The sequence below is a fragment of the Anarrhichthys ocellatus genome, unplaced genomic scaffold (genome assembly GCF_004355925.1).
Source record: "Anarrhichthys ocellatus isolate YVR2014 unplaced genomic scaffold, GSC_Weel_1.0 scaffold28, whole genome shotgun sequence".
Taxonomy (NCBI): domain Eukaryota; kingdom Metazoa; phylum Chordata; class Actinopteri; order Perciformes; family Anarhichadidae; genus Anarrhichthys; species Anarrhichthys ocellatus.
Window position 1 is genome coordinate 4,539,869 of NW_022280058.1, and position 10,789 is coordinate 4,550,657.

Genomic DNA, 10,789 nt, shown 5'->3' on the forward strand with positions numbered 1-10,789 from the left:
TGTCTCACACTCGGCTGCTATTTTCACGGTGCTGGCTCATGGTCATCATTTCCAACCGTCCTCAAAACACTGTCTTTCTTCATCGTACTTCAGTTGCCATTGTGGACAAATATGTCTATTAATTTAGTCTCTCTCTGTTTGTCTGGTGTGTTGAATACCATCGTCTTCTTCTGTGCCTGTCGTTGACCAGCTTATTTCACCTCTTGATAAATGAGTTTAGTGCCTGCTACATCCTCTTATATCCAACACAGTGAGCTCCTTGTCAAAAGCACTTTTGTCCGGAGCTCAAGAGGCCTGTAGACCGTTTTGGAGGGGGGGCGGGGGGGCGGTCCCTGTGCCATGGAGTGACCGAAGCTCGGAGTGGTCACCTCAATCCCCTTTGTTCCCTTCATCTGAATGGAGCTCTTTGATGAAAGACCTAATAGCAAGGGGACTTTCAATCTGGGGCAGATTGAAAGGCTGAGTAATGGGCAAAGAGAGAAAGGGAACGGAGGGACGTCAGGGAGACGGGGAGTCATCACGTAGGCAAACCAAAAGCCATGGCTGTCAATGTCGCTGAAGAGAGATAGGACGCCTTGTAGAGGTTTACAGTTCTCCGGTGGGGAATCCTTTTTTCCTCTGACCTCTGAATCAGGTGTCTCCAAATTTGGCATGCATCATTGCTGGACCACCATGACTAAAAGTTATAAAAAGATTTGAATTTCTCCAAATCATAACTGTAAATCTTCAGTCCTCATGAAACATGGATAAACATTGTCAAACAGTAATATTTACATTGTTGATTTGTGATTGTTTTGGCACTAGTTAGGCAGTGTGTTGGACACAGTTTATTCCAGAATGTATAAACTCTAGTTAGCGGAGGGACAGTTTGCCCAATCGACTCGCATATTACATTCAGTCTTTAGAAATGTTTAACTGTTGGTACAGAATTCTGGGGGATGTCAGTATAATTCATATTTAGGCCTGTAGCTTTTGATCCTTACTTTCCAGAAAGGTGTGGCGAAAGTCTCTCGTAGTTTTGGCCCTGCCATTTGTAGTTTTTTCTTGCCATCTATCACTTCCTCTCATTGCTATTGTCAAGCAACCAAGATTTTTCCTTTTTCTTTGTTGACAATTAAATGTACTTCTACCACTATTCATCTTATTTGACTAACTTCACCATGGTTTTTTTGGTGTTATTAGGAGAGCTAAGAGACAGAAGTGTATCTACTGCTATTGTTTGTTCAGTGTTGAAAACATCTCAAAAACCTCTTCTGATGCTATCTTGTTGATGTATTTTAATGTTTATGGAAAGCACTTTGCAGTTGATCATTTGAAAGTTACGAAACAAATATAGATTTTTATTACGGTTCAGATGTAACCCTCAGGCCCACCGCTCCCACTACAAAATATTCGTCTCTGTGGATCTTGGATTTAGGAAACTTGGATCGGCTTGCAGCTGTATTTTGTCGTAGAAACGGCACAGGGACGAGAATTCAGCACGGCTAATTTCAAAAATGTACACAAATCTATTCGACAGATGTATTTAAAGTGTGACATTCAGACTGAAAGTGAAGAAAAGTAAACAATAGTGAGTAACCTCACTATTTAGATATCTATTCTCTAAACTCTGTGTTTATAGTCGAGAGTAAAAACATTTGACATCTATTGATTTTTACCTTGGGATATCATTCATGTCTTTATTTACCCTCACAACATTCCTCTGTACTGTGGACTAACCCGACTCACCAGCAGCCATGTTCATCTTGTGTGCGCTTCTCTCTCTGCTTCGGGTTGTCTCAGCCGTATGTTGAGAGGGCTTTGACATCTGTGGTCAATGCCAGCAAACGGCTTTTACTTTATTAACACCATGATATGTTCAACTGAAATGAATCGTCTCACTTTGAGATTGTGGCACGTTTGTTGTTGTTGTTTTTTTGCTCTTGTCAGCGCTGCAGAATGTTGTGATAAGTGTGCTAATGTAAAAAAGGAGCTCCAGTATGTGTCTTCTTTACCGTGACATCATTTCTTCCGTGCTTATACACAGCTCGTCGTGCATGCACAGCTGTGATGTCGGTCTTTGTGTGGGAAGCCGTGGTGCATGGAGTGAGGTGCATGTTGGGCCGTATGGGTCCCGCTGTTGTCATGACAATCATCCTCTTGAAAACTGTGCTGCACAAGAAACAAGTGATTTTAAAATGTACGCGAGGGTGTCGTTTTTGTTGTTTAGCAAAGTCTCGTCTTTTGCTTTGCATGCCGGGACGGTTGTTACAGTTGGGCTTAACTGTTGTGATCACCAAAGATTTTATAATGAGCAAAGTCTTCTTTCACCAATCAGGTCAGAGTCCTAAAATAATAAGAGCAAAAGGTGTCGGTTTAGAGCGAACCGACTCTCAAACCGTAGGTGAATTCCCGAGAGGACGACGCAAGGGTAGGTACTCCACACTTGAACTGCCATTGTGTATCTGACAACTTTCCATTCCCTGACCTCTCTCACACTCCATCTCCGACTCTTTGCATGTCGTGTTCTGTTGGATTCCTCTTGTAAGAAACTGTGTGCAAACCAGACTCAATTAAACCGTACCTTTTTTCTATTCGCTGGCTGCGATGAGCACATCCATCCAGAGCTGCCCAAATAGTTTTAAGAACCAAACATGGGTGTCAGAGCTGTTGCACTAATCCAGTATTATTTTAAATCCCAGCAGGAGGGGGACTGAGTGTGCACTTCATACACGGTGGATTGGAGTCACAGCATGCCTCTCAGAATACACTGTTACTACTCCTTACACTAACTATCTTCTCCCTCTGATGTGACTCCTTACATGCAGTCAGACAAACGACAAAACATTTATTTTTGTGTCTTTATTTCATATATTGTCCTTCCAAAGCACACATTCAGATGTAGCAGCCGCAACAGAATTATTGTCACAAGGAACAGTCACGTGGCTCTGGGAAGTAGTCGAAGGCTCTTCAGGAGGAAATGAAACGATGATATCATCTAATAAAAAGAGAGACTCAGATAGATGATCTCTTCTGCTTGTGTACATGCAGCTTGTACTAGCAAGTATGTAGTTTACAATGTTTTTAGTCCAACTCCTTGCACACGATTTTGCATTGTACAATTGCTCAATTGTTTTCAGTTTGTCTTGTTTTTCACCTTCTTAAAGGGAGGAAATTGGTTCAAACTATGTTTCACACATTTGATCTCCTCACACTTGCAACGATTGTTGTTCTCTTGCTACAAAGGTCTCGCCACAGTGTGTAGCAGACAAGATCCGCTTGTGATGAGAACTTTGGGTGATAGAAATTTAAGGAATAAATGGGCGGAATATGCTGCTGAATATAATTAATTAATTAATTTATTTATTTGTAATTTGTAGAGCAATAAATGATACCAGGGATAATTGCTATTTAAATGGCATATATTTTGATTTTCATCCCGATTTTGTTTTTTTAATTTTTGGTTTTTGATTTTTAGCTGTTTGTAACTGATAAGTTATCATTTCTTTTTCAAATAAAATTGTTTGCATCTACATTCATTATGCAGTCATTTGTTCCAGACTTGATCTGCATTAGTAATAATTTAAGGTTCAAAACTATTCAAATGTATAATTAGGAACACACAGGTTGCTTTACTTCACAGTATTTACAACATTCCAGTCATTGACCTTTCTCTGCCTTACATAAGTGTAGTTTAAAGTATGTTTCTTAAGCAGGAAGCTGACTGTTGTTGTGTGTACTTTGCTTCAGGAAGACCAGCTCCACTTGAGATCATACCACTGCCAGAATGGGAGGAGCCCTCTACGCCCGTCCGCTCGCCCGTCACACGCTCATTCGCTCGGGAGTAAGTATCTAAAATGATCTGCAGCATTTTTCATAGTTCTGCATTTTGCTAACAACTAAGGGAATGTCCACACCACTGTTTCCTTAGCCCGTTTAAAAAATAAAAAAGGTTCCCTTCTTATTAGTCGTGCTTTAAAAAATAAAAAAAGCTAGGGGCAATAAAAATAAATTGCTGCGCTTCTTCACCAAGGGACTGAACTTAAGCAGCCGATGTTACGGAAACAGTGTGCATTAACTGTTTTTACATTACCAACACAAAATACAGTTATTTTTTTAAAGTAAAAAATATATTATTTGGCGTGAACATTCCCTTTTGTAGTGGATACAATTAACTAAATAAGTAGGCACTAACACTTCATGCATTACTGTAGTCACCTTGTGACCGAAGTAGCACTGCTCATACACACTGGTCTGGGCTTCAGCCTCAGAGCTACATTACACTGAATGCAGTTTATTGTCCTGTATTAGGTCTATTCCTGTGCTTTGTGCTGCAGGGACTCCTCTGGGCTGCAGTGGGTTATAGCTGTGGCTGTTATGTCTGTGTTATATATTCTGTGCTCACCAGAGACTTCACTTGTCTGGAAAGTCGGTGTGTAAACATTGTGAATGCTGCTCAGTCTTTCTAGGTTTCCAATGCCAACGAGACCCATGTCAGTGCATAGTACGGCCTCCAGCACTGACTCCGAAGACTGTGATGAGAATTATGTAGCCATGGTCTCTAATAAGTCCACAGATGAACCAGTATGTAACACACAACTATCCTCTGATATAAGACGTTGCATGATTATTGTTTTCTAATCTCAAATCGCAGACAATCACAGCTATAGAAAGATGTCTAATTTGATTGTTATTGTGACATGTGTTTATGTGGTTTGTCGAAGCTATTTGAAATCATTGTTCTATATGAAATTTACAAAGAGTTTTCACTACAGATGCACCATGAATACAGTAGAGAGTATGTATGAGGCAGGCAAAGTTCTCAGGGTTGAGCAACCTAGAATTTTAAGCTGTGATTGTTGCACAGACAATATGAGAAAGCCCATTTCCAGCTCTCGGAGCTGGAAATGGGCACTAAGGCACACATTAGTGTGGACAAATAACTGGTTGCTGCAGATGGACTCCTCGACACTTCAGCTCTTTTCTTTGCAATTTCTTCTTGTTCTGCAGCTCGGCTTTCTTTATTCTCTATTTTGTTCTTCTGCTTTTCAGGTAATGTGTTCTTGAATTAAGAAAAATGCTTTTTTTTTTTTTTGTCAAATAAGTACCCTTACTTACTGGGCATTGGCTTTAATGGCATCAAAATGAGATATCTGTTCTGCGGACACGGGCACAATTGGCTTATGTAGCCGTAATAACATCGGGCACATCAGCCATACATTGATAGGATTACATTTCCGTCATTGGGGTTTCTTTCTCTTATAGTTTTGGGTATTAGGTGAATCATTTTCCTGTTTTTCTTGCTGTAACAATTTAACTTTTTCCAACATTTGCTTTGATATTGTCTGCTGACTTCCTGTTCTTTCATCACTCATGTTCATTGCTTTCTTCCTAGTTCTTCATTTCTTTGGCTTCACCAGGCTCTGGCTTCATTCGTTTTCTTCCCCCCCCCCCCTTTTGTTCTTGACCATCTGCTGTTTCTTTTTTCCTTTTGTCGCTGCTTCCTTCTCACTCTGTGTAGAGAGGAGTCCTTCTACTGCACAGTCCCCATCACCCCTGTAAAGAGGGAGGTGGAGGAACTTGACATCATAGAGGAGGTGAGCAGGGTTGCCAGGTTTAGACGTGCATGGCCTGCTCTGTCAGAACACCAGCGGTTACCAGTTTACGGTGTTATCATTTGATCAGACATTCAGCAAGTTCATAGTGCATACTTTGCTGTGCTGTTATCGCTCCCCAACACCAGCTAGGATCTGTGGCTTGGATACACAGTTTGCAGTGATTTATAGATGTGAAATACCATCACTTTCATTACACTTGGTATGCACTAGTTTTGTCACCATCTTAGTTCTAATAACACCACCCCCAACTTGTAGTTAGAAATTAACACTACCTATAGGTCCAACGTGTATCTTAGTGTTGTCACAATACCATAATTTTGACTTAAACCGCTTTCTCCTTTTCTGGAATTTGCTGTAAACACAAAGTGATGTCACTGACCCACCACTACTTTATTCAATTTAAAATAGGGAAAGCATAACAAACTAAACGATAAACATAAACTCTGCAATCTGAACAAAGTGCAACACCGTTTGCAGAATTTAAATTAAAATGTTAAATTCTGAGATGCTTTGCTCAGTCATTTGTATTTCATTGGACCGCTTTGAAGCAACTGGAGTTTTGGCATGTCGGTCTGTTGCCCATTTTTTTTTTTTTTTTTTGTTGGCTGTATCAGCGGAATGATGTGTCCACGCTTCAGCGGACAAACTTTGTCGGTCTGGTGCCTGTTTGATCGGACCAGCGAGATGAAAAGATGTTCACTGATTAAACGAATCTATTCTTAGAATGAAACGATGATCAACTTCATCGAGGTAGTGCTGTTATTCACTGCTCCAATTCTGACAATTAGTACATGGACTGATTATGTTGACTAATTGTATACACACACATTTTGGGTTAATTGTATATTGATGTCCATCTTTTCATCCTTTTTTAAATGTTCCGGTCCACAAAGCACCAAGTTGTGCTTGAATGTAGTTTGGGCTCGCAGGACATGCGACATGTGAAAGTACCAACTTTTTGGGAAATCAAATCAGTCAATCTCTTGCAATCTTAGCAAACCAATATTGGGTATTGTGACAATGCCAGATTGTATTGAAGTGTGAGTTTGCTTCACTGACACTGACTCAGTGTTCCTAGTCAGTCAATAAAAGCGTCCTTTTCTGGCTTATGTAGTTCATGAAGCTTGGTGCCCCCATGACTGCGGATGGTGGGAGCAGCCCTATGATGATTCAGAAGGGAGACAAACAGGTGGAGTACCTGGATTTGGATCTTGACTCCGGCAAGTCTACCCCACCTAGGAAGGTAGGAATTACTCAGCCCTCACATCCTGAGCCGTGTGTTCACAAGTAATTTTAAAGGAACTTCAAGACCGACCTTTTTTTTGTGTTTTTCTTTACTCAGGTTAAAAGCAATGGAACGGGAATGGCAGTTTCAGATGAGCGTGTTGACTACGTGGTTGTGGACCAGCAGCGGACGCAGGCCCTTAAGAGCACACGGGAGGCCTGGAACGATGGCCGCCAATCCACAGAGACAGACACCTCTTCCAAGGGACCCAAGTGACCCCGTTGTCCCAACCGCCAACCCACCCCCAAAACTGTTGGGCCCTTTTCCACTAGTGTAGGCTCTGGTGTGTGCTTTGGGACGGTCCAGCTGTCACCTTCCACCTCAGCAAGATCCTTAATGTGTGGTGGAGCGTCATAGCCACTCAACTGTTTAGTTTACACTGCTGTTAGGCCTAGGACAGCACTGTGTGTACAGTCGTAGGAAGTGGTATGAGCCAGGAATAAGCTGTATGCGGTATGAAAGCAGGTGGAATGACTGGACTTGTCTTCGGGGGTTTGACTTAAGCAGACCCACAAACTTTGAACATTCACTGCCTCCTATATTGGATTGGAGTTTTTTTGTTTGTTCTGTTGTTCACCTTTCAATGGCTGGTGGGCGGATCCACAGTTAACATTTCCTTCTATTCTAATGCTGTTTAATGTTTTGAAGTATAAGTTGAATCACTTGATAACATGATCAAAATACTTTATCAATGCAACTCTCTACTACTTAGCATAGCTGGTTAACAGAGTTGATTTTTTACAGTTTCTCCTGTTTTGAGTGGAATGAAGTTTCCATAGGCACTGGTCACAGGTCAGTTTCACAATTTTTAGTTAGTGTGGATGACTGAAACTCACCCTGAACTGTGTCTATGGCAAACTTCAAACCGGATCTCCAAGATAACCCAGTACGATAGAATTTCATAGTTTTATTACTTTTTTTTTTTTTTTTTTGTTCTTTTCCTTCAATGTAAAAGCAGTTGAACTCGTTCATTTTACATGTAACCAAGTGCTCAATTTAAGCTTTGGATTCACTCAAGGTTTTATCCACTGAACATGATTTGATTTCCATTTACTTTGTACGTGGGGATGCTTCAATCTGTTATAATGGAAGTGCAAAGACTGTACAAAAGTGTTATGTATATAAACAGGAAAAAAGTGTCCTTTATTTGTATGGAATATCCAGCGCGTTTAACTCGAGGGTATGTGGATTCTGCAGGGTAGAATCCTGTGCCGGTCTTAGGTGGTATGAGGACTTGTGATAAATGAATGAATTACTGTGAGTTTTTAAAAGAAAGTGACAGGTTTTGTATAAGTTATGCAAAGGTATCAAACTTAGGCTAGAGAGAAAATCAGGTACTTCTGAATACAACTAACCATTTCTAATTTATTTCTCAAGTTATTTCATCAGGTGGATGTCGTGTCCACTTTTAGCTCAGTATTCTTGATTCATTTGCTAAAGTCTGTTAACATGCTTAAGTTTGACAAGCGCCGGTCAATTAGTTTCACAAGTTCATTGATATTCCTCATTCCACTCTTATCTAAGGTTTAATTTATTTCAAATTGAACTGGCATACAGTTTTGGGAAATCAACTGCCTCATGTAGTCAACTTGAGACATCTTTTTATAGACGGTGAAAAAGTCTTTGTCTGCATAAATCTGTGCTTTTACTAACCTGTGAACTCTTGACTCCGAAGTCCCAAGCATGTGCTACCATAAGATAAAATCATTGCTGTACATATTTTGCCATCAATTAGATTAACATGTATCATTTGAAAAATGTGCCTACTAAGTCATCTTCATTCTACTTCACTCTTTCCTTATTGCAGTCTTTTTGTGATACGGACTGCAAAGCTGATGATGCTTTATCTTTTTTTAATGAATCTCGACAGAAAATGTAAATTTTGAAAGTGGACTAAATAAAATCCAACCTCTTATGCATGTGTTGTCTTTCTTCAATATGATTTCCATGATGATGAGAAAGTCAAAATGGAAAAGAGAATTTGAAGAAATAGAAATCCAATGTTAATGTCCTGTGCATGGCGAGTGTTCTTTTAGTTTGGTTGTCTTTTCAATCACATTCATATTGCTAAATCGATAACACCGGTCCACATGTTAACAAGCTTGCAACTGCATTGCTAATAATTTAAGTTTTATCTAAAAGTTGTATATAGAGTAGTTTTTCAAGAAAATGTCCTCGACATTCTGACAAATGATGGCCTGCAACTATGACCATATCATCAGAATTCTTATTTGTTCAATCGCCTAACAAGTAAACCTAACATCTTCAATTTGTGCATTTCTAGTTTCTGTAAAATGTATATCCAGCTTGAACCAAAGTACTCTGACAACTGAGAAATAGGTATTTTAACTGCAAGTTACGTTTTTGACTTCTTAAACCAAATAAAGGTGGCAGCAGTGATGCACAAGGCAAGCCAAATAGGTTTTAGATAGGATATGGAAATGTAAAATGAAGGCAAATTTGCTAAATATATTACGTTGTAAACTCATTTGAGGTATACTTGGTAATTAAATGTCATTTTAAACATGTTACAAGATCGTAGAGTACAAGGTGTTTTCATGTCACCTTCGGTTTGCATCTTTATTTACTATGAGGAAAAGAACTCCTAACTGCCAGAGCGGGTTTAATTAAACTCTTTATAGTTGAGTTACTTAAGGCAGCGATGGGATTATTTTTGCGTTTCTACTTGCACTGAAGCTTCAGGAAATGTCTTCATAACAGAGGTAAATCGTGGTAACTCACTAATTGACTCAAAAGTTAGCCAACGTTAATATTGAAGTCTCCAATGTAAAACATGAGACAGTAACTGAATCGCCATCATCGTAGTCTCGTTAGGTTATTTTTCAAATGATTTATTGATTTACAATTTTAAGAAAGCAATCACGTTTTCTGAGGGACAATTCTTTTGGGAAGGTTAGAGACCTAACATCCTAAATCCCACCGCAGTGAGAGGTGACATTACAGTAAAACATCAACCTTATCTAGAAAGTTGTGTTTACAGTAAACTGTGCGGGTGTAATGTTGGCAGTGTTGTATTGCTGTATTGTTCATCTAATGTTAAATATCTCCTGCTTTATAGTCAAAAGAACTTTTGAACTGCACTAGTTTACATCCAAGTTGTATTAAATCTGCTTAAAGGGAGAATTTGCTTGTAGGAAGCGTCTCTTGCTGCAGCATCCTAAAGGCCAGAATATCAATTTAAAGCATGGGTCACCTTGCACAGAAACCAATTTCTAGCTTTACTGAGCTGACCACTAGATGGAGCTGTTTGTTTGATGAACTGTATGGCTCTCCTTTGCCCACACCCCTTTCAGTGCAGTCATTTCTCTTGACGTCCTCCTGTCTGAGGCTCTGCAGCGTTGTGGCAGCCTAAATCACATTTACAATTTCTTCACCATATGCTTCACAGGCCAAGGTGCTGTTCTCCTTGGGTTACTGCAATGACCACAAAGGCCCTTGAAATCCACAGGTTTGTAGTTTCATTTCAAGATGTGTGTTGTTTTTTTTGCTCAGTTGTCCACATAAGGCTATTTCCAATGCAGTATGTCCAGTGATCTTAGTTAGTTCACTAGTGTTTTGCTAGCATACAGCATGTGAGACCATGGTGTGTACACTGGAAGGATGCTTACAGAGATTCTTCAAGGGGCCACCACAAGGATTATTTAGGGTTTCAAGATTGTATTACCTTCTGATTTACTTTTTATGAACTAACCAAGGCCCAAAAATCCACTAATGGTGCGTTATAAAGCACTACATTTCAGCACACATTTTGTGTCACAATGTGCTGCAGTCCTTCAGATAAAGTTTCCCCCACTAAATGTCCCATTATCCTTTGAAACAGAGGTTCTTATAATGGGATCTACAGATCCTTTTAACTTTGTTGAGAGATAAATAGGGGTTTGAGCAG

The 10,789-nt window shown here is 39.8% G+C and overlaps 1 protein-coding gene across 4 annotated transcripts in view; it reads left to right on the top strand.

The window, feature by feature from the left end:
* Window positions 1-8,799, top strand: part of gab1 (GRB2-associated binding protein 1) — a 47,327-nt gene extending 38,528 nt beyond the window's left edge. Inside the window, exons 9-13 of one of the 4 annotated variants that reach the window (XM_031862999.1) lie at window positions 2,318-2,410; window positions 3,730-3,823; window positions 5,501-5,576; window positions 6,712-6,840; window positions 6,940-7,098. In XM_031862999.1, the coding sequence (XP_031718859.1) occupies window positions 2,318-2,410; window positions 3,730-3,823; window positions 5,501-5,576; window positions 6,712-6,840; window positions 6,940-7,098 (551 nt within the window). Of the gene's footprint in view, window positions 1-2,317; window positions 2,411-3,729; window positions 3,824-4,439; window positions 4,564-5,500; window positions 5,577-6,711; window positions 6,841-6,939 lie in introns of those variants that run through there. The other 3 variants (XM_031862998.1, XM_031863000.1, XM_031863001.1) reach the window with 3 other exon arrangements.
* Window positions 8,800-10,789: the final 1,990 nt, after the last annotated feature.